General features: G+C 32.2%; 2 protein-coding genes across 2 annotated transcripts; both read left to right on the top strand.

The window, feature by feature from the left end:
* Positions 1–2,127: 2,127 nt before the first annotated feature.
* LOC114420713 (uncharacterized mitochondrial protein AtMg00820-like) lies at positions 2,128–2,568 on the top strand. Its single transcript, XM_028386535.1, has one exon. It carries the CDS (start codon positions 2,128–2,130, stop codon positions 2,566–2,568), a length of 441 nt encoding a protein of 146 aa, XP_028242336.1.
* A 192-nt stretch (positions 2,569–2,760) lies between these two features.
* On the top strand, positions 2,761–3,606 carry LOC114420712 (uncharacterized mitochondrial protein AtMg00810-like). The gene has a single exon (XM_028386534.1). It carries the CDS (start codon positions 2,761–2,763, stop codon positions 3,604–3,606), a length of 846 nt encoding a protein of 281 aa, XP_028242335.1.
* The last annotated feature ends 19,886 nt before the right edge of the window (positions 3,607–23,492 follow it).

The following is a 23,492-nucleotide window of genomic DNA, read 5'->3' as shown; positions in this document are numbered from 1 at the left end:
GCCTCAACTAATTCATTTTTTGCATGCTCTATATGAAGTGGCAAAAATATCACAACAAGGGGATTGAATAGTGTTTTCACAAAGATTCAAATTCTTTTTGAAAGAAAACAAGTTTTTCATATAAGTTCTGAAAGAGACAGGTTACGGATTTATAAAAATAGAAACTTGTTAGACTATTGCAAGTGTACCAATGTTGTGACAGGTTACAGATTTATAAAAAGATATCGTCTTCACAGGGACTTGAGTTACTTAATTCCTCCGAATAAAAGTAAATAGTTCAATAGTTATGTACAAATTCAATCGAAATATCATGGGTTTGTCTAACTAATGAAAGATAACTAAAGTAAGTAGAATAACGAAAATAACAAAAATAACAGAATTTAGCGCATCGAAAATACGTAAAATTATGGAAACAATAATAACAGATTTAATTAATTCAAGAAAAACGTAGGATTGGATTTCATCGTTCATACCCTCAGTATCCTAATAAGATTAATATATATGAATTATTTTCTAACATTATTGATGCACACATTAAATTACCTCGAATTGATGCCTCACACTCAAGAATTCTAAGAATATTTACCAAATATTGATCCCTTGCATATGAAATGAATATTCCAGCATTACAATCATAATCTTGGGCTATTTGCAATCAAAACGTTATGCTCTATTCCTAGAAACGTAACGTAAAAAGTAAATTCATTCAGTTCAAATTCTAAGAGTACTTTCCAGTCAAACTTAAAATTCAATTTCATGAAATTAGTGATCAAATAGAATCAAGCATTACAAACATAATGAAATCACCAATTATGAGTATAAAAGATTCATAACTATATAAAATATCAAAAGAGATACACAAGGGTAGGAAAATTACATCCAATCCATTGGAGAAACTAGTCAATCATTGCGTAGAGCACAAGATTAACATGAGAAATGACGAAGGATGCGATCCACGGTCACAACTCTGTAGCACCTGGTGCAACATGTTTTTAGGCTAAATTGGAGCGGGAATCACAACTATGGCATAATCATTTAGGCCATTTAAGCTATGATGGCTTAAAAACACTTGCTTCTAAGCAAATGGTGAATGGGCTGCCCACTATTTCAATTACACAAGAATTATGTATACACTGTTTGACTGGAAAACAACATCAAAATTCCATGTCAAAGAAGAGTCTATGGAGAGTTTCAGAGAAACTTCAACTCATTCATGCTAATTTGTGTGGACTGATTCGACCTTCATCAAACAACAACAAGAAGTATTTCCTAAGTTATATTGATGACTTCTCACAAAAAACTTGGGTATACTTTCTACATGACAAGGTAGAAACTTTTTCTCTATTTAAAAGTTTCAAATCACTGGTAGAAAAAGAAGTTGGAGGAAGCATTATCTATCTCAGGACAGACAGAGGTGGAGAGTTAATTCCAATGCATTTAAAGAATTCTACAAAACTCAAGGTATACAGAGACAATCAACAACAACTTACACACCTAAGCAGAATGGAGTTGCTAAGAGGAAAAATAGAACCATCATGAATATGGTTCGGTCTATGTTGACAGGCAGGCGTGTTCTAAAAATTTTCTGGCCAGAAGCAACTAAGTGGTGTGTCCATGTTCTAAATAGAACTCTCACAACATCAATACAAGATAAAACCCTTGAAGAAGCATGGAGTGGAGTGAAGCCATTTGTGGATTATTTTAGGGTGTTTGGATGCATTGCACATGTCCATACACCAAACCAACTACGAGTAAAGCTGGATGATAAGAGCAAAAAGTGTGTTCTTCTTGGAGTTAGTGATGAATCAAAAGCCTACAAATAATTTGATCTTGTTAAAAATTGAATCATTATCAGAAAAGATGTTGTATTCGAAGAAGAAAAGTGTTGGAACTGGGAGAAAATTGAAGGCACAAATCAGCAAAAGAATCTGGACTGGGATGATAGAGAGGCATATGAGCATAATGTTGAGGAAGTTGAGCAAAATGATGCAGGAATTTTGGAACAACAAGCTGTAATCTGCACAATTACCAAGTATAGGAAATGCTGAAATCAATTTCGATGATCCTTTGTCCAACAATAATATTGCTCAAGGGAGGGCTAAAAGGCATAGAAAAGAACCGGTTTGGATGGCTGACTATGAGAGAGGAGATGATCTATCAGATAATGCTATGATGGTGACAAAAGATGATCCTGTGACTTATGAAGAAGCTGTCAAGAGTAAGACATGGAGGGATGCAATGAAAAAGGAGATGGTAGCCATAGAGAAGAACAAAACTTGGGAACTAACGAATTTGCCAACAGGTATGAAACCAATTGGAGTCAAATGGATATACAAAACCAAACTCAAAGAAAATGGAGAAATTGATAAGTTCAAAGCAAGATTAGTTGCTAAAGGGTATGCACAACAGTATGGAGTGGACTACACTGAGGTATTTGCACCCGTTGCTAAAATGGACACAATACGCATTCTTGTATCCATATCTGCTCAACACGGCTGGAGTATTTATCAACTGGATGTGAAGAGTGTGTTTCTTCATGGAGAACTCAAGGAAGAGGTATATGTATGACAACCCATTGGCTTCGTGAAATTAGGAGAAGAAGAAAAGGTTTACAGATTGAGAAAAGCATTGTACGGGCTTAAGCAAGCACCAAGAGCATGGTACAACAAAATAGAGACATATTTCCTATGCAATGGCTTTGAGAGATGTTTTTGTGAACACACACTGTTTACAAAGTCAAAGGGAGGTAAAATTCTAATTATGAGTCTATATGTTGATGATCTAATATACACTGGAAATGATGAAAGCATGTGCAATGATTTTAGATCATCTATGATGCTGGAATTTCATATGATGGATCTAGGGCGGATGAGATATTTTCTTGGTATAGAAATCTTGAAGAATAATCATGGAATCTTTATGTGTCAAAGAAAGTATGCCCATGATGTTCTGACTCAGTTTGGTATGCAAGATTGCAATGCAATAAAAAATCCAATTGTGCCAGGAACAAAGCTATCAAGAAATGATACAGGAACTAAGGTGGATGCCACACAATTCATACAAGTAGTTGGAAGCTTAATGTATTTGACTGCAACTAGGCTGAATTTAATGTATGGAGTCAGCCTGATTAGCAGATTTATGGCCAATCCTACAAAGACACATTGGTTTGCAGCCAAACGGATACTAAGATACTTGAAAGGAACAACAGAGCTTGGTATATACTACAAGAAAGAGGAGAGCACTAATGTAGTAGCATATACAGACAATGACTTTGCTGGAGACATTGATGATAGGAAGAGTACCTCAGGTTTTGTGTTTTTCTTAGGGAATGAAGCAGTACCATGGTCATTTAAAAAGCAACTAGCAGTATCACTATCTACAACGGAAGCTGAATACATAGCTGCTGCCTCTTGCGCATGTCAATGCATTTGGATTAAGAGAATTATGGAGACTCTCGGTTTTAATAGTTGTGATCATATGCTAGTTTTGTGTGACAACAACTCTACAATCCAATTGTCAAAAAATCCAGTTTTCCATGGAAGAAGTAAACATATAGATGTGCACTTTCATTTTTTCAAGAGATCTTGTGAAGAATGGGAGCATTGAACTAAAGCACTGCAGTTCACAGTCTCAAGTTGTGGATATCATGACCAAACCGTTAAAATTGGAGCAGTTTTTAAATCTCAGAAGCATGTTGGGTTTGATTGAAGCATCAAAAGTAAACTAGATGCTGAGCATTTAGTTTAAGGGAAGGAATGTTAGTAAATATTTATTATTTTTTTTTTGTTCTGTTTTAACTAGTAGGATTCTGTTTCAATAATAGTCAGTTATTTTGACCGAGTCTTTAGGGAAGAGTAGCTTGAAAAGCTACTTAGTTTTCTTTTGCAGTTGTAAAACCCACATAGTGGGTCAGTTTTATTGTTCTGGTTGTTAGCTTTGACAAGCTACAATAATGTATCTTGCTATACAATTGAATGATAGAATACAAGTGAGCATTTTTTTCTTAGAAAAAAAAACTTACTTGTTCTAGTTCACACCCAATCCACTTAACCTAAAAGTTCATTTGGGTTGGTTCAGATCTTCAATGGTCAACTTGTGGATTAGATAAGATTGGGCTTTTGGAGCCCAAACCTGGTAACCCTGTCCATTGAACACTTAGTTTTACATAAACATATTGTACTAAAATTATTGTATAAATAATAGTATTGAAATTAAAATGTCCTCTAAATTGTCTGGTAGAAGGAAAGAGGTATATAGGGTTCGGCAGGAAAGTAAAGCAATAAATTGAATAGTGTTTTCAACCCCTTTGCTATACCTATGCGCCCATGCCACATCAACAGAAAAAGAGTGCTAGATAAATGAGGTTTATCCTATATAAAAATACTCTCGAATGAGATGCGTAATGCCAAGAGCTTTGAGTTATATGGATCCAATCATTGTTTTTCCGTCAACTCGTAGGACTACTGTTAGTTGGTCAATCACTACGCTTCTGTACACTATGTTTAAGAAATTAAATTAATTTATAAATATCTTTGAATAAAAACACAAGAAAGATGTATACTAATAACATTTAGTATTAATATGAAGACATTTCATCTTAAAAATTTTATCCATGATTCATAGAGTAATAATAATATTATATTTGTAGATGCCACAAATATGTTCTATAAAAGATCATCATATTTGAGTCGGTAGAAGTAATATGAATGACTATAAACTCTCCCTAAAGTAATAATAATACTAATATATTTGTTAGTGTCTCTAAAGAAAAATAAAACAAAAAAACTACATGAAAAGGATGCTAAAATGGTAGCCGGCGTCTGGAATTTTATTTCCTCTAGAAGTTCATTCTACTAGCAGTCATGGAATTTAAATTAAATTAAAAAGTAATAATAGCGGCAAAACTATATACGTACGTAGGTTATTAATTCTAATTTGAGAAAAAAGGTTATTTACTGAAAAGGTAAAATTTTTATATAATCATTCATTATGTAAGTTAAATTTATTAATTTTTTAAATAATTATCTTAAAATAATTTAAATTATAATTTATTATTAAATGATAATATAAAACTGATCAATATATATAGATATTAAACTTTTATAATTTAATATTTTGTATATTGTTTTGTTATTGAATCATTCGAAAATGTAGCTTACTTTTTGATATGGAGCAACATGATAGACATGCGACAATACGGAAAAAATGCAATGCAGTTTTCTTTGACGAGTATAGACATGGACAAGCTAGATAGAAATGATTAACAAAAGATTCATATTGCAGGCCATTATAGAAATCCTACACAATGAGCTTGGATACACTCTTAACAAAATAGTTTACTAGAGACTTCAAACGGTTGGTACGAACTATCAATTGAGCATAACAAAGTCACTTAGCATGCTTACCATTATTTAATTGAGTCTATTTTGAATACTAAAACTAAAAGAAATAAAAATTTCCTCTAATTTAACAGACTCTAATGATTCGTTTGGTTGGATAGATGAACAATAAGAAAAGAAAAGAAAATTAAAATTTGAATTAAAAATAATCAAAGAGAAAAAATTTAAAGTTTTATTTTTAGAAATCAATTTTTTCTTACATTTTCTTTCCAACCAAACAGGAGAAATTTTTTATAAATAATGTTTTTTTTCTTCTTCTCTATTTTATTTCTTCTTACTTTTTCTCAAACCAATCACACCATAAAAGATAAATAGATATCTTGTGAGTCAAAGTTTTCTTTGATCTCGTTCACATAAAGGAATGGAAGTTGAGATTCATGTAGTAGCCTACTTTTTGAAGGACGAGAACTTCCTCGTTATCGAATATACCATTGAAATGTTTTATACCGACAGGAAATATAATCAAAGAAACAGATGTAAACTTTGGACAATTAATTATTAATTTCTTTTTTCCTTCTCCCGTGCTTAATTTAGATATTGCTCTAAACAAATAATCTTATACTTGAAAGCTAAAAGATGGTAGCAGGAAGCGGGAAAGCCAGCTGGTAACTTTGAAAAATTAATTTATTAAATTATAAGTGTTCGATAAAATTAGTTGTTAAAATAATTGAAAAATAAAAAATAATATAATTATAATTTATTTTAAAAGGAAAATTAAAAAATTTGATTAATATATTAAAGATAAAAATGGAAAAAAATATAAAAAAGTAGAAGTTAACGTTTTAAAAAATATTACTTCAAGTAGTGTTTTAAAAATGTTAGAAATTACTAAAAAAGTTTATTTACTGAATAATAAAAAAACTTTTCTACTAGTAAAAAAATTAAAAACTAATTAAAATATCTTATAAAAAATAATCTAAGTTACATTTTTTTTAATCTAGGAATTATGTGGGACATTTATTTAGCACCAACTTAATCTCTATTCCATTGGATCACTATGTTTTAAAATAAAATGATATCTGCAAGAACTATACGTTTAAGTTTGATGTCAAAGCTCATATCTTAGTTAAGGAATCTATAACCTTGAGTTACATACATAGAGCAAAAATATCATAATCATCAAATATTAAAGGTTTAATTATTATGTAATTGTCATACTTGTGTTAGCTTTTCGTTTTAGTCATTATATACCTATAAATTATATGTTTTAATCTTTATATAAGTAACATTATTTTTTTTATGTTTTGATCATTTTGCTTCCATTTTGTGACGATTTTATATTATTAAAAAACTAAAAACATAGACTAAATGATAAAAAAATGTCATATGAGAACTAAAACGTATAATTTATAGGTGGTACAATAAAAAGTTGACACAAATATGAGAATTAAGAAAATATAAGATTGATCCACCTAGCCAGGAAAGATGTAATGATTATTTTGCTTCCATTTTGTGACACTTTTACATTATTAAAAAAAACTAAAAACATAGACTAAACCATAAAAAATGTCGTATGAGAACTAAAACCTATAAACCTATAATTGATAGGTGGTACAACGAAAAATTGACACAAATATAAAAATTAAAAAAAATATAAGATTGATTCAGTGATTTAAGAAAAATGTTTTGATCATTTTGCTTCCATTTTATAATGATTTTACACTATTAAAAAACTAAAAACATAGACTAAACCATAAAAAGAATGTCATATGAGAACTAAATAGGTGATACAAAGAAAAGTTGACACAAATATAAGAATTAAGAAAATATAAGATTCATTCAATTATTCAGGAAATATGAATGGAGAGAGGAGTGGGAAGACCATGAGTTAGAATTCTCCAACTGATATTTCTAAAATAATTAACAAGTTAATATTTATTGATAAAGAAATATATAAGAATCAAATTATTAAATAAACCTGGATTTTTTTTACAATAATTTTGCTAGTCACATGCAAGTTTGAAGCATCCTAAGTACCGTCACTATTGAAGAGCGCAGTGCAACGAATAGAATGATTGCAGGCCTTGAGAAGAGGGGCCGAAAAGATTTCATAGACAGGTGAATTAGGTAGGGCAATGATATATCTTTTTTTCTTTTCTCAAAGATCAAACCCTACATAAGAAACTCGCCGTCTACGACAACGTGATTAAGGTGCACTTATACGGTCAAGGTAGTGGAAGGAAGCATATGAACATGAACGTGCATCTGCCTTTGGTCAAAACCAAAACAAAATGCATACAATTAATAGGACAGTTCTTCGACCGTTGGGGAGGAAAAAAACTACCAATACCTTTCGGTTGGTTGGTATGTTGAGAATTGAGATTTGACTAAAACGGAGCAACCCACGTAGATTTCAAACTTGGAAACACGATGCCATATCAAATTCAATGCAAAAGGGGGCCCATTCCCCCAAAATACCTTTCTCTGTGCCAAATGCTTTCATATCCACCCTTCTTATTTGTCTAAATCTCTTTTGTTTCAAATATAATTTTTTTTTATTTTAAATATAAAATTTTTTCAACCAACTTTATCTTATTTAATATTAATAATTTTAAAATATTTTTTATTTAATTGAAATATTAATTTCAATGACTTTTTTATTTTTATATCAAAGTTTTAATAAAAGATAAAATTAAAAAAATTATTTTTGATTGAATTTGGTGTAATTAATTAATATGATTAACTAAATTTCTTAATTAACATGAATCGGTTTTATATTTGAGAGACAAGTAAATATAAGACAAATGCTAACAAATATTCTTAGATATGGGTTAAAAAATCAAAATAAAAAATATTTTTATTGAAATATCTAAAATTGAATAATTCTTGACTTTTTCATGATCTCATAATCTTCATATTAAATATTTTTTATTTTTAATTAATATGTTAAGAGCATTAGTAAGCAAAATTCATTTTTAAAATATGTTGATTGGATTCACTTTCTCACCGTATATACAGAAAAGACTTCAATAAAAAGAATACTTTAATATTAATACATACACATGAAGAGAAATTAGTGTCTAATTGTCAGTATAGAACATCTAATGTTAAAGAAAAAACGATGCCCATGTAGAATTTTAATAATGAATGGTGTTACAAAATGTCCTCGTACTTTTTCTTAGAATAAATCTCAATTATAAAATATTTTTATTGCATAGTCTGTTCATGTACGCTAAAAGGAAAGTATGTTACTATAATAACCCTCAAAACCTAGTCATGTGGACCTGCCTCGAGGAATACACCCCATCTCTTCTTGAAAAAAAAATAGCCTAACCTATTTCCATTACAACAATTTTACTTTTGAGTAAATAACCAAATTTGATCATAACAGTGTGATGCGCTGAGCAGGTTATAATTGATCCTTAAAAATGTCAAATATAAATTTAGTAGTGTGATAAATTAATGTTGTTGTTAAATTTATGAAATTATTTTGTTATTAAATTGTAATGTCCAAAAATCAATTTAAAAATAAATTATATTTTTATGATTAATTTGACATTAAATTAAAAAATTTAGGAACTAAATTATCATTACATTTTCTGTAAGAATAATTTATTATATTTTTACTAAATTTTAATTTTTGATATTTTAGATACTAATTATCATGTCTTATATTTTCGGAAATGAATTTGACGGTTTATCCTTTAGTTTTCAACATTTGAATTTTTTATGGTTATTTTTTTTAATAGACTATGGTAGGAAAATGTTAATGACGTTCTTGAATCAATATTTTTTTTATATCAACAGTTAAAAATAAATTATTCTTAAAAAAAGTATCGCATGTTTTTTTTTCGTGTGATGCTTTTATGTTAATTGTTAATAACAAGTAAATAATCATTACAAATTAATTTATCATAAACAAGAAAATAAAAAAAGCTTAATTATATTTTTAGTCCTTCAAATTAAAAGTGTATTTTTTTAGTCTTTCAAATAAAAATTTATATTTTTTAGTCTCTCAAATTTTAAAAATGCTCATTTTGTCCCTCCATTCTAATAAAATTTACATTTTTTAGTGTCTCAAACTTTGACAGAGGGACTAAAAATAGTATTTTTAGAATTTGAGGAAATAAAATTGTAAAAAATATTTATTTGAAAGACTAAAAAAAACTTACCTCCTAAATTTAGAGAAATAAAGACTATTGTAAGAAACAATAAGAAAATTAAAATAGTTGTTGCATAAACATGTTTTCAAGACAGTTGTATAAAAAAAAGGTTTAATTAAATTTTTCATATCTGAAATATAGTTTGTTTTTAAAAAACTATCCAACATTCATTTTTTTCCCATATATCTGAAAAAATTTTGCGTTTCATTTTAGTACATGCCGTCAATCTACATCCGTTAAGTGATGACCTTGCGTTTCATTTTAGTACATACTGTTAGGCTACATTCGTTAAGTGATGACATGGCAGACGGAGTGTCACGTCATCATGCCTAGTCACTAACCACGTAAGCACAGACCTTCACGTCATTAATTTTCATTTTTAAATGTTTAAAAAATGAAATTTAAATCAAGCTGGGTTACTTTTTTTTTCTTTTTCAAAAACATTTGGTTGCTGCAAATTTGGAACCCTAAGGGAGGCATTTGGGATTTTGGAATCCTAAGGCTATTTCAAGGCATTTGGGAATTTTGAACCCTAACGGAGGTTGTTCGGTTGATGGGTGAAAGGATGAATGGAAAAGGTGGGTCATCATCGTCGTCATCGTCATCTCCTGCGATGGTTAAGTGAAAATGTGAGGTACCCACTATTGTGTTCATGTCGCATAGTGTGAACCATCTGGGGAAAAGGTTTTGAAGATGCCCACATTGGAATGTAAGCAAATGCAAATTATGTTTTGTTTTGGATTTTACTTTGTTTAATTATTGTATTGTAGGAATCCAGTACTTGTAGATATTTTCAATGGGTTTATGATATTGAGGCTCACAATAATGTGTCCGTAGAAGGGAGTGAGTTGGTCTAGTATGTTCAAGAAAATAAAGAGCAGAAGCTGAAACTTGCTTCATTAATGGAGGAAGCTAAAGTAAATGTAGAAGAAATAAAAAATTTGAGGAAAAAATTGTTGCACAAGAAGAAGAATGTTGTGCATCCTCAGCTGAAGTTGTGCACCTGAAGAGTAAAATTGGAAGGAAAAAGAAAAATTGTTGTTTTTGAAAGGAATAGAGTGAAGCTATTAGGTTTTGTAGTGTTAATTCTTTGGGTATTCATTTCTTTACTAAGCATTGTAATTGCAATGAATGTTGGTGGTCATAGAAGGAATTGAGTTGTAGCTGAAGTTGTTCATTTCTTTGGGTAGTTTTGTTGTTAAATTTGGTAGGTTGGTAGGTTGAGATGTAAATCTTGGAAAGTAATTATGTTGTATTTGATGTAGTTGGATGTTTCTAATGAAATTAGTTTATGATGTATTAATGTCATCTTTCGTATTGGCTTAATAAGCCAAACAAGGTAAGGTTTTAGGTAGTTTATTGGAACTAAAAAAAAATTGAGGTAGTAATATGAAAAGAATTTGAGCTAGTTATACGAAAATGGTTTGTTTTGCAGGTACTTTTTTGGAATAGATAAAAAATTTTAGGTATCAAAATATGTTTCATTATACAGGCACTTCGATGTTAAAAAAATTAATTTGGGGTAGTAAAATTAATATTTGTTAATTTGCAGTAAAGTGAAGATTTCATTCATGGAACACTTGAGTGTGTTACTGTGTAGTTCAATATTTATGACAGTATAAATATAACAAAAGAGATATCAATATATTGATAAGTGAGAATTGTTTGATATAAGCGACATGGTCCCAAAAGGCTTAAAGTAGTAGTTAATGGTCCCAAAAGGCCTAAATATAAGCAACATTGTCTAGAACAAATACACAAAAGGTGCAGTAAACTATGCACATGATTTCCCACACCCCACTACAAAATGTATTTCACAGTCTTGTTTTTGTCAACTGCTATCTTTAACTGATGCGCCTTGATTGGTTTGAGTTGTGAATCATGTAGGTTTTGATGATGCCAAAAATAATTCACTTGATAATGATTGTCATCATCAAAAAGGGGGAGAATGTGAATGTATGAATACATGATTTTAATGATGCCAAAGAATAATCAAACAAGGTTGCTTTCAAGATTACTTCAACAAACATTCAAAGGTTAAGCATTGCTTCAAGATTAATACAAGGTTGCTTCAACAAACAAGCATTGCTTCAAGATTAATTCAAGATCAAGCTTTTGCCTCAAAACAAAGTGTTTCCAAGAGATCAAGGCTCTGGTAATCGATTACCAGGCAGGGTAATCGATTACCAGAAGAAAATTTTGAAGCAAAGGGTTTAAAAAAGGTTTTGAATTTGAATTTTGAATCATGTAATCGATTATCAGATGTTTGTAATCGATTACCAACAACAACACTTCAGAAAACACTTTGAAAAGACATGACCCTTCAAAATATAGCTGTGTAATCGATTACCAGAAACCTGTAATCAATTACCAGTGAAGAATTTTAGAAAAAAGCTTTTTGAAAAGACACATCTCTTCAAACCATTTTGAAAAGGCACAGAGGGCCTATATATATGTGTGTCTGACTTTGAAAAGCAAGAGAGAGATATTCTAAGAGAACTTAATTGTCAAATTCTCTCTCAACAACTCTTGGGAAAACACTTGCAAATCTATTGAAAATTCATCCAGGAACTTCAAATTGTATTATCATCTCTAAAAGAGAGAAATTCCTCTAGGAACTTCAATTTGTATCATCCACTCTAAAGGAGAGAAATCTTTTCGTTCATCTCAGAAAGTCAGTTGTAATCAAGAGGCTGATTGTCTCTTGGATTGTGAGAATTGTAATTAAGAGACGGGTTGTCTCTTGGAGAATCTTCGAACACAAGGGTGAGGGATACCAATGTGTGTTCAAAGTTTGTAGAGGATTTACAGAGATGGTGGAAAATCTCAAGTGGGTTGCTTGAGGACTGGACATAGGCACATAAAGTGGCCGAACCAGTATAAATCAAGTTTGCATTTCTCTCTTCCCTTATCTCATTTATGTTATTGCAATCAATTTTGTCTTGCATGTTTAAAGAACATTATTAAATTGATTGTTGCTTCTTCTTCTGCATTCAAAGCCTATCATTTAGAAGGGGGTTAAAAGTTTTTTAGTGGAAAATTTTGAAACTTAATTCACCCCCCTCTTAAGTTATTGAGGCCACTTGTCCAACATGAGAGTCCGCAAGTCCACTTCCTAGCTCAATTTTCCTGTCAACAATTGTTAGTTGACAACCTTTAAGTTTTTTGCTTGTTGGTGCCTTGCATTTAGGAACAAGTTTCTGTACTTTTTCATTTAAAGCAGTGTTGTGCCCACAGTGCCCCTATAAAATTGAAATTTGTGAAATTAATGCAATCAATAAATACTTAATGCAATTAGTACAAAAATAAAACAGTGAGTGCCGTTGTGTGCCTATTTGTAGGTTTGGCCTACTGATGTTGTTGAAGACCAACAACTTTTCTTACAAATTGTTGTACACCTTTTCCCTACAAAATTAAATTACCAAATTAATCAATATGAACTATCATGTGGTATGTTATGCATTTGGGAACAATTTACCTTATTGTTTGTGTTTGAACATTTGATTTGTGTGATGTCCTTTTTTTTTATTGAATCTGAACTCTAGTAGGTGCACCCTCAAATCAACCCAAAACAACATTTAGTTGCTCAGGCTAAACTCTAGCAAGTGTACCTTCAACAATATTGACTTGCTAAGTCTGACCTCCAGTAGATGTACCCTCATTTCCACCCTGAGTTGCTCCTTCAGTGCCATCCTCTATTGCACCTTCAACTGCATTGATTGTCCATCAACTGCACCTTGAGTTGCGCCCTCACCTGCACCTTGAGTTGCACCCTCACCTGCACCTTGATTTGCACCTTGAGCTACACCTTGAGTTGCACCCTCACCTACACCTTCAGTAGCTCTATAGCTGGCCATATATCCATACCATTGATTGATGCAACCTCATGGCCGTAACAAACACCATATGTTTCCTTTGAATAATAATTACTAACATAATCCACAACCTTAAAATTTCTGAATTGTATGGCAGCCACTACATGTCTGCAAGGTATTCCAACCAATCCTTAGAAGTTACACGAACAACTCTGTTTGTTTATATCAATTAAAAATTTCTCATCATAATGAAGATGAGTAACTTTGAAATCTCCATCTCCTCCCCAAGCAGCTACCCAATTCCCAGACTTTTCAACCTCCCAGTCCAACCTTTTCAGGGGCTTAGGCATCACCTCACATTTGTAATTTTTCAATTTGTTTCTAAGGGTTGCAAATCTATTCATGAGGTACATTCTAATCTACTCACCCATAGTTATGATAGGCTTATCCCTAGCTACTAGTATTGTATTTTTAAATGACTCAATGAGGTTGTTCATCAAAATATCGCACTTTGGGTAATGTGAGAATGCATACTACACCATGCTTTCCCCTCCAGGTTATACAACCAATGATATGCAGCTTCATTGATATCCTTAATCTGTTGCATTTTGTGTTTCCACAAATGTTCATAAGTAGCTTTAGTAGCCCCCATCATTAGATCTTTCAGCATTATCACAACACCAAATTTTTTCTTAAAATTGTTGTAAAAATGTCATAGATAGAACCTGTGCTCTATCGGGGTTGGAAATTCCAGAAAAACTTGTTATAATCCATTCAAATAAATTAACTCATGAAAATAATCCAAAAACTTGTTGCAAAATAATAAAATATAATCCAAGTGTATAGTTTTTTTTACCTTTTATTGATCACTAATGGACACCCATTTGTTGGTTTCAACACTACCAATATCCTTAAACAACAAATTCATAAACCATCTCCATGTTTCCTTGGTCTCTGTTTCTACAATAGTAAAAGCAATAGGCATGTACTGGTCATTGGGATCTCTACCAACAACAATCAACAGTTGTCCTCCAAACTTTGATTGTAGATGACATCCATCTACACTCAAATGTAAAGGTTTGCAGGCCTTTTTGAAAGCAGTTTTTGGACCTTCTAAGCACATATAGAAACTACCAAATCTTGGTAGCACCTCAATGGATGGTTTCTCCACTCCAATCAAGCATGAATTGTTTGGGCATTTATCCTTTAGTTTAGCAGCATATGACCAGAGCTGGGAATATTGTTGGACAAAATCACCATCAACAACCTGTTTTGCTAGTTATTTAGCCCTCCATGCCCTGGAGCATGTAATTCCAATTGACGAGTTAGCCCTTATTTCACCAATAATGTCCTTTATAGACATGTCAACATATGTTGCCTTCATCTTTTTGACTAAGACTTTGGCTATCCAGGTAGACTTAACACTTTTATCATTGAATACCCTACCACAAGTGTGTTTAGGTTGTAAGGTATTAAGCCTATATGTGTCAGTCTAACCTACCTTACTAACATATACTAGATACTCAGTGTAATGCTAACACCTTGCTCTTGCTTGTCTCTTATCATTGAAATCAAACTTGATTTCTCTCCTAATTAAAACATTGTATTCCAGTATGGCTTCTTTGATCTCTTTCAAAGAAGCAAACTCCAATCCTAACATCCATTTAAATTCCTTATAAAGCAACTCGATGTTGAATCTTTTATTCTTTTTCTTGAAAACATCTTCATCTGAATCATCACTGCACAACTATTCATTAACATACCCATCTTCAATATCATCTTCAGGCAAACTTGGTGACACCAAAAAACTGCCACTAACATTAAAAAAAATTATGTTCAGCCCTCTTACCCCTACCAGTAACCTTGTTTCCTCCACCAGTACCCTTGTTACCCCTAGCAACAACCTTTTTACCTTACCAACACCCTGCTTACCCTTACCTGTAGGCCTTTTATCTCCACCAGCAGCCTTCTTGCCATCAACATCTTTGTTCACCTGCTTGAAATGAGCATCACTCCGCACTTCACTTGGTAGATTTAAGTTTTCATCTAGGCTGAAGTAACCATCAGATACTTCAATTAATTCAACACATACACGTTGGTTGTTTTGTATGTCATCATTTTTATGAACAAAAACACTAGCACAAGTATCATCACTTGAATCACCTTCCTCCCTCAGATTACACACCTTTTTGAAAGTCTTCCTCTTTATTCGTTTATTTTTCATTCTACCAATTTCTGGAATAGGTAAATCAAAACCATCATTCAGTCCAATAGCCCTTTCCTCCTTAGACTCATCTAAATGTACATTCTTTAGTGATTCATCACTATTGTCTTAAAAAAAATTTCCATCCATAACTCCCTCATTACCCCCAGCACATTCCACAAACAACTCCACCTCACAACTGTTAGCAATCACATAATTAGACAACTCCAATGCATGCCTCTCCATGGTCATCTCCTTATAGTCACCATCACCACCTTTCCACCATAGCTTCATTTGTTGATCACTATATCCAAAGTCTTCTTTTAAAATCCCAATTGCTTCAAAGAATGACCACTTGTCAGCATCTATATCAATGACACTTACAATATTTCTAGTCTTAACATATTGCATCACAGGGTCTCTTTGAAAGAAACCGTCGTGATGCAATTTTAATTTGAAACTCATGCCTACAACACATATAGAAACAATGCTTTAACTCCAAATAGTTTAAGGGCATAAAGGATGTTTTAACAATGTTTTAAACACATATATATGAATGTTAATTATGCAATTTGTACCCAATTCTGCCATGAATCAGACCCTTGTTGAAAACTAATCAACCCTAATCAAACTTGGTTAAACCATAAACCAACCCTACACAAAACCCAAAATCATTTGGTACGCAAACCTTCAAAAAACCCAAATACAAATTTAAATTTTTTTGACTTCACAAAATAAGGACCACTGCAACCAGGTCATGGGAGACAAGGGGACCACTGACAAAGAAAAAGCAAATAAACAAAACCATAAAATAGCATTACCAGGTACATTTTGAAGATGATTCCTTTCTCATTTTCGAAGATAACAAAGACCACTAAACAATAGGAATGCCACAACACGTACACATGAACAAAGATGAAGATAAAGTCACATTTGTGAAGAAAGCCACTAACAAAGGGACACTAAGATGAGGTCATAAAATCCATGAAGTCACTACCTCGATAACACTCACAATCAGCCATTGAAGAAAGTAAATACATTGTTGAGAAGATGAAGTCCCATTTGCAAGATATGAATAATTTCCAAAATGATAGAAAACTCAATTTGATTAAAATTTCATTTTTTAAATATTTAAAAATGAAAATTAATGACGTGGAGGCCTATGCTTATGTGGTTAGTGACTAGGCATGATGACGTGACACTTCGTCTACCACACCATCATTTAACGGAGGCAGCCTGACGGCAAGTACTAAACTGAAACACAAAAATTTTCCATGTATCTGGGGCAAAAATGAATGTTAGGTAGTTTTTGAAAATAGGCTATGTTCTAGGTATAAAAAACTTAATTAAGCAAAAAAAATTGTTGTTAACATATAATAATGTTCTAGACCAACCTTTGTGGGGCCAAATCCAATAATAGCGCTCTGGCCAAAGTCGAACCTCTGTATATAGCCCAAACTAATTAGAATAAACACGAGAGAAAAGTGCTACACAAAGAAAGATGTTCCTATGTCACATTGTACCCTCTATACAGGTGTATCAGTCATGCACATTGGCATCACGCCATCACCTATGCACCAAGAGCCTAGATATATAAGAGTTATAAGATTGACTTGGAAGTTGAAGAAAGAAGAAAAGAGAAAGAGATCATGAGTTTGAATTCCTCCTACTAATAGAAACTAACAAATTAATAATGAACATTTGTGATAAAAAATAAGGCCATAGATATAAAGCAAGCACGGTGATAGACGTAACATACATATTCTATTCCATTTTTATTCACCTCTTAAGACTCTTTCTAACATTGGCTTAAGAGTTAGACTCCTTATAGGTGACCACATTACAATGTGACCAAGTGATCTTCGTGTACATCCACCCTAACATTCTTTTACATTCCACAAATATTTGTTCCTTTGGTTTGTGCAGAACATTAAACGTTGTATGTTAGAATTGATTTCTTTATTTGAATCAATTTTATTCTTCACATCAGTCTAAGCTAAGAACCTTAAGTTCTCATTGACCATGGCCAACACCATTAGAGAAGCTCTCTACTAGAATGATGCATACCATCAAATCACAAACCTAGCCAGTTAGAAACTATGGCTGTATGCATGAAGGGGTTGAATTATATAGCCTCTTAATTTTAAAAATTCCCATAGAGTTTCAAAAATCTTTTATCCCCATTTTGTTTTGAAATAAATTTTTTTTGTTAATTGATTTATTAAATTGAGTTGTAAAAGCCTTGATCATATGCTATTATCTATGATATGTATGAGATGATCACAAATTTACCACACACACGATAACAAGAATTACAAGATAAGAGTTGAGAAAGAAAGGACGGATACAAGACTTTGTGTTGGTTCAATCTCTACCACTAAGAGTTACATCCATTTCCAATCAAATCAATTGAGATTTTTTCACTAGTAATTCAATTATTTACAAACACACACCAGAAGACAAATAAATAATTAAAGGACCAAAACCAAAACCAATTTTTTTTTTTAAAATCTACAAGAACGGAAACTCACTTGTAGATGTGAATGCATATGCTGTATGAAGATTTTGATGATGCCAAAAGATTGAAGCTATTCAAAGTTGATTCAAGTCAAGATTAAGAGATTAATAGAAACGATTCACAATAGTCCATTATTTGTTAAAAGAATCTCTTAAAAAATTGCAATGGTTTGGCCTTAAAAGACTTAAATTTTCAAATCTCTTATAAAGTTTTTTAAGTGGTTTTACATCTTTGGAAAATATATATTTCTCTCTGGTAATCAATTATCAGAGGCTATAATCGATCACCAGAAGCAAACATGTTTTTGAAAAGCTTTCAGAAAGTTTGAAATTTGAATTTTAAAGGTTGTAATCGATTACCATCTTTGTATAATTGATTACCAGTAATGGAATGTTTTGAAATTCAAACTGAAAAGACATGACTCCTCAAAATTAATTGTGTAATCGATTACCACAGATCTGTATTCGATTACCAGTGAGGAAATTTCAAAAATAACTCTGAAAAGTCACATCTCTTCATAAGTTTTTGAAAAGCCACCAAAGGCCTATAAATATGTGACTTGTGTTTGAAATTCTTTAGAGTTTTTCAGAACTTCATTGTTTTATTCTCTCATTATAAAACCTTTGGCCAAACACTTGCAAAACAATTAAGGATTCTTATAAGTTCTTCAAGTTGTATCATTCTTCTCTTAAAGAGAGAAAAACATCTTCTGTACTTCAAAAGCAAACTCTTGTTAATCAAGAGGCAGTGGGTCTCTTGATTTGTAAGTTTTCTGAACACAAGGGAAAGGTATCCCTAGGTGGTTCAGAAGTTGTAAAGGAATTTACAAGGATAGTGGAAATTTCAAGTGGATTGCTTGAGGACTGGACGTAGGCACAGGAAGTGGTCGAACCAATATAAACTGAGTTTGCAATTCTCTCTTCCGTAAACTCATTTACATTATTGCAGTTTCATTTTATTTTGCACATTTAAAGAAGCATCAAATAAATTGTTCATTGCTTCTTTTTCTGCATATTAAGTATGCATGTATCTTTTAAAGAGAGAATTAAAATTTGTTAGGGGAAATTTTTTAAACTTAATTCACCCCCCCTCTTAAGTTATTGAGGCCACTTGTTTAACAAGTGGTATCAGAGCTTAATTCTTGTATAAGGTTTAGAAACTTCAAGAATAGTTATGGCCTTATCAAACTTTTTATTTCCTGAAGGGAACTCTATTGATAGGCCTCCTCTATTCCCTGTAATCGATTACCATAGAACAGGCCCCTATAATAAAGTACAATAGGCTGTAATTGATTACCAGAGGGGTTTGGTCAGCTGCAGGATACGCCTGTAATCAATTGTCATGAGCTGTAATCGATTACAACTCGTCCCTATCTATAAATACTACATTTTCTCTCTCCTTGCACAGACCCTTTTCTTCTTCACTCTCCTTGACGGCACCCCTCCCTCTCAAAACTACAGATCTTCATAACTTTCTCATTTCTTTTCCAAATCACTTCAAACAAAGCTCCAATTTCTTCTTTTTCAATTCTCTACAAAACCCACCAATCAGAATTTTCAGAAACAAGCTCAAATGGTAGAATCCTCAAAGAAGAGAAAGGGGTCATCCTCCACCAGCATCGCTGCAGGCCAACGCCGCCACGACACATCCGGTGACCAACCAGCACCACCTCCTCCTTCTTTTTCTTCTCCAAGGTCATTGACTCTATTTTCTTTGGATGACCAGCATCAAAGGTACTATTCCCTATTCTCAAATTGTGTCATTCTCGATCCTAAGTATCTAGACTTAGATTTCTTTGATGAGGAAACCTTTGATTACTATTAGGTTTTCCAAAATTCTGAATTATTTGATTTTATGTCTTTAAAATTTTCGTTCTATCCTAAATTAGTTCGAGTCTTTTACAATAATCTAAAAATTCAGGATGGTGTCATTTTTTCTGAGGTGCATCAAATACCTATTGTTGTTGATCAATCTCTATTTTATTCTCTGAAAAAACTGAGCAGTCAGGGTGTTCCTTTTGATGGCACTCTAGTTGATGATTGGAAGTATGCCTATTCTAGTTATGATGCTCGTAAAATGGTCTATAATGACCATGCTGATATGACCGACAAATTGCTTGCTGGCTCATTCACCTTTGAATGTCACATTATGCATTATATCCTTTGTCGAGTTTTGTTTCCACGGTCCTCAAATTTTGCTCAGGCCTCTGAGGAGGATTTAATCTTGCTATGGGCTCTTCAAACCGGTCGCCAAATTGACTGGGCCCATCTTGTCAGGCACCGTATGCATAAGGCATTACGGGCTAATGCACCTCTTCCGTATCCTCATCTTGTCACTCTGTTTCTTTAGCATTTCAATGTTCCTTTAGAGGATGAACCTTTTGTTAAGGTTAAAAGATCATTTGCTATTGGTGTTGATGTTCTTACCTTCTTCGGATACTGAAAGGATATGGATGGCTAATGGGTGCGTAAGCAAGACTTGCCACCTCCCATTCCCGATGAACGCACACCCTTCCCACCACCGCAACGAGATACCTCATCTTCCTTATTGAATGACGCTCTCACTGAGCTATGGGATATTCGGGCTTTCGTCGACGATCGCTTCCATGCAATGGACTCATGTATCACGCGTCTTGAAGATGACATGAGCTTCATTCGATGTTGCTTTGATCCTCCTGCGGATTTTTAGACGTTTCTTTTCCATCCTACTTTTTTCTAGTATTATCAGTTGTTAATTTTCTAGAAATTTTACTATTTCTTCCTTGTATTTGGCTTTGGCTATTTATCACTTCGTTATTTTTGGTGCTTTGCTTTGGATATTTTGCACTTGCTTCTATTTTATATTGCTATGATGATTAGCTTTTGGTTATGATTGTGATGCTTGCTTTGGATTTTTGTGGCTATGATATTTTGTCCGGTCTTTTTGGCTTTTTGATGTTGCCAAAGGGGGAGAGAAACTCAGGGTAGATCTTTTCTAAAAATAGGCAATAAATTGCAAAATTAAGGGGGAGTAAGGGTGAGTGGTCGTCTTGCAAATTGAATATCGTTGATCTTGTTTTCATATAGTTGTCATCATCAAAGAAGGGGAGAATGTGAATGCATATGTTGTATGAAGATTTTGATGATGCCAAAAGATTGAAGATATTCAAAGTTGATTCAAGTCAAGATTAAGAGATCAAGAGAAACGATTCACAATAGTCCATTATTTGTTAAAAGATTCTCTTAAAAAAATTGCAAAGGTTTGGCCTTAAAAGACTTAAATTTTCAAATCTCTTATAAAGTTTTTTAAGTGGTTTTACATCTTTGGAAAATATATATTTCTCTCTGGTAATCGATTACCAGAGGCTGTAATCGATTACCAGAAGCAAACATGTTTTTGAAAAGCTTTCAGAAAGTTTGAAATTTGAATTTTAAAGGCTGTAATCAATTACCACCTTTGTGTAATCGATTACCAGTAACAGAATGTTTTAAAATTAAAACTGAAAAGACATGGATCCTTTAAATTAACTGTGTAATCGATTACCATAGATCTGTAATCGATTACCAGTGAGGAAATTTCAAAAATAACTTTGAAGAGTCACATCTCTTCATAAGTTTTTGAAAATCCACCAAAGGCCTATAAATACGTGACTTGTGTTCGAAATTCTTCAGAGTTTTTTAGAACTTCATTGTTTTATTCTCTCATAAGAAAACCTTTGGCCAAACACTTGCAAAATAATTAAGGATTCTTATAAGTTCTTCAAGTTGTATCATTCTTCTCTTAAAGAGAGAAAAACATCTTCTGTACTTCAAAAGCAAGCTCTTGTTAATCAAGAGGCAGTGGGTTTCTTGATTTGTAAGTTTTCTGAACACAAGGGAAAGGTATCTCTAGGTGGTTTAGAAGTTGTAAAGGAATTTACAAGGATAGTGGAAATCTCAAGTGGATTGCTTGAGGACTGGACGTAGGCACAGAAAGTGACTGAACCAGTATAAACTGAGTTTGCAATTCTCTCTTCTGTAAACTCATTTACATTATTGCAGTTTAATTTTATTTTGCACATTTAAAGAAGCATCAAATAAATTGTTCATTTCTTCTTTTTCTGCATATTAAGTCTGCATATTTCTTTTAAAGAGAGAATTAAAATTTGTTAGGGGAAATTTTTTAAACTTAATTCACCCCCTCTTAAGTTATTGAGGCCACTTGTTTATCAGTAGAGACCTATTACAAGCACTTCTTATGAAACTGTATCTCAAGAAAGACATAGCCAATTATAACACAAAAGGTTAAGGATTGATATCACCTAGGTTGTGATAGATTCATAGTTTGATTCTTTATTTGAATAAATTTTGTTCTTCACATTAGTCTAAGCTAAGAACCTTAAGCTCTAATTAATTCTGGCCAACACCATTAGAGAAACTTTCTTGAATGATGCATACCATCAAATCACTACTATAAAAAAAACCTTTTAGCATTGGTTCTAAAAGGCTTTCAACATCAATTTTTGAATTGATGTTGAAAAGACCGTCATTGAAAGTCAAACATTTCAAGCAATATTGGTTTTTAAAAACAATGTAGAAAGTTAGTTTTTAAATCGATTGTTGCATCAACCAATGTAAAAAGTGTGCCAAAATTGGATATCTACCAAACTATCTACATCGGTTGTGACTTAAACCAATGTAAGAAGTGTCTATACGATATTGGTTTTATGAAGGTCTAATGTTGTATAGGCACTTCTAACATCGATCGATTTTATTTAGAACCGATGTAGAAAACTATTTTTTTAAAAATTACAATTTTATTACCACTACTTAAATTGGGATTAAAATAATAATAGAACCATAGATTTAAGATTCTAATATTTTTATTATCATATGAAACTTGGTAGTAGGGTTATGATAATTTCCAATAGAAATTAACATATAAAACTTGACCAATAGGGTTATGATAATTGACATGATATTCATTGGTTTGACATTCTCATTATAATTTTTTCTTCACTGGTTATTGATTTTTTTCTTCTTTTTTTAGGGATATATTTTGAAATAACATATATCATACTAGAAGGGGAGTTGAATAGTGTGTTAGATAAAAATATATTTTTTTTGCAAGATATTGTTTTTAACAACAAATATGCAATAAGACTAGTTTTAATAAAAGTAAAAACATTGTTGTCTAGTGATTGAAAAAAAAATATTTTCACAAAGGTTTTTCAAGATAACACTTGTGTGATAAAGTGTGTCAATATAAGCTAAAGAGAACACTAATCAAATAACTTAAGAGATGAGTAGAAACAATTAGTTTATACTGATTCACTCAAACAAAAATATGTCAAGTTCTCCTTCATAAACCAATGAAGGGTTCCAGTAATCAAAGCTTGATTACAAACAAATATTCTATCATGCTACTCCTAGCTACATTATTATTGTTTAGGCTACTATTGGCACACCCTTAGACTCCCCCTGAATCTAAAATACT

Source organism: Glycine soja, chromosome 7, assembly GCF_004193775.1.
Source record: "Glycine soja cultivar W05 chromosome 7, ASM419377v2, whole genome shotgun sequence".
In the NCBI taxonomy this organism is placed as follows: Eukaryota; Viridiplantae; Streptophyta; class Magnoliopsida; order Fabales; family Fabaceae; genus Glycine; species Glycine soja.
This window is presented reverse-complemented; position numbering and strand designations above follow the sequence as displayed.

Bases quoted from the DNA above. Each gene is read 5' to 3' on its own strand.
- LOC114420713 (XM_028386535.1), top strand. From the start codon at position 2,128: ATGGCTGACTATGAGAGAGGAGATGATCTATCAGATAATGCTATGATG.
- LOC114420712 (XM_028386534.1), top strand. From the start codon at position 2,761: ATGAGTCTATATGTTGATGATCTAATATACACTGGAAATGATGAAAGC.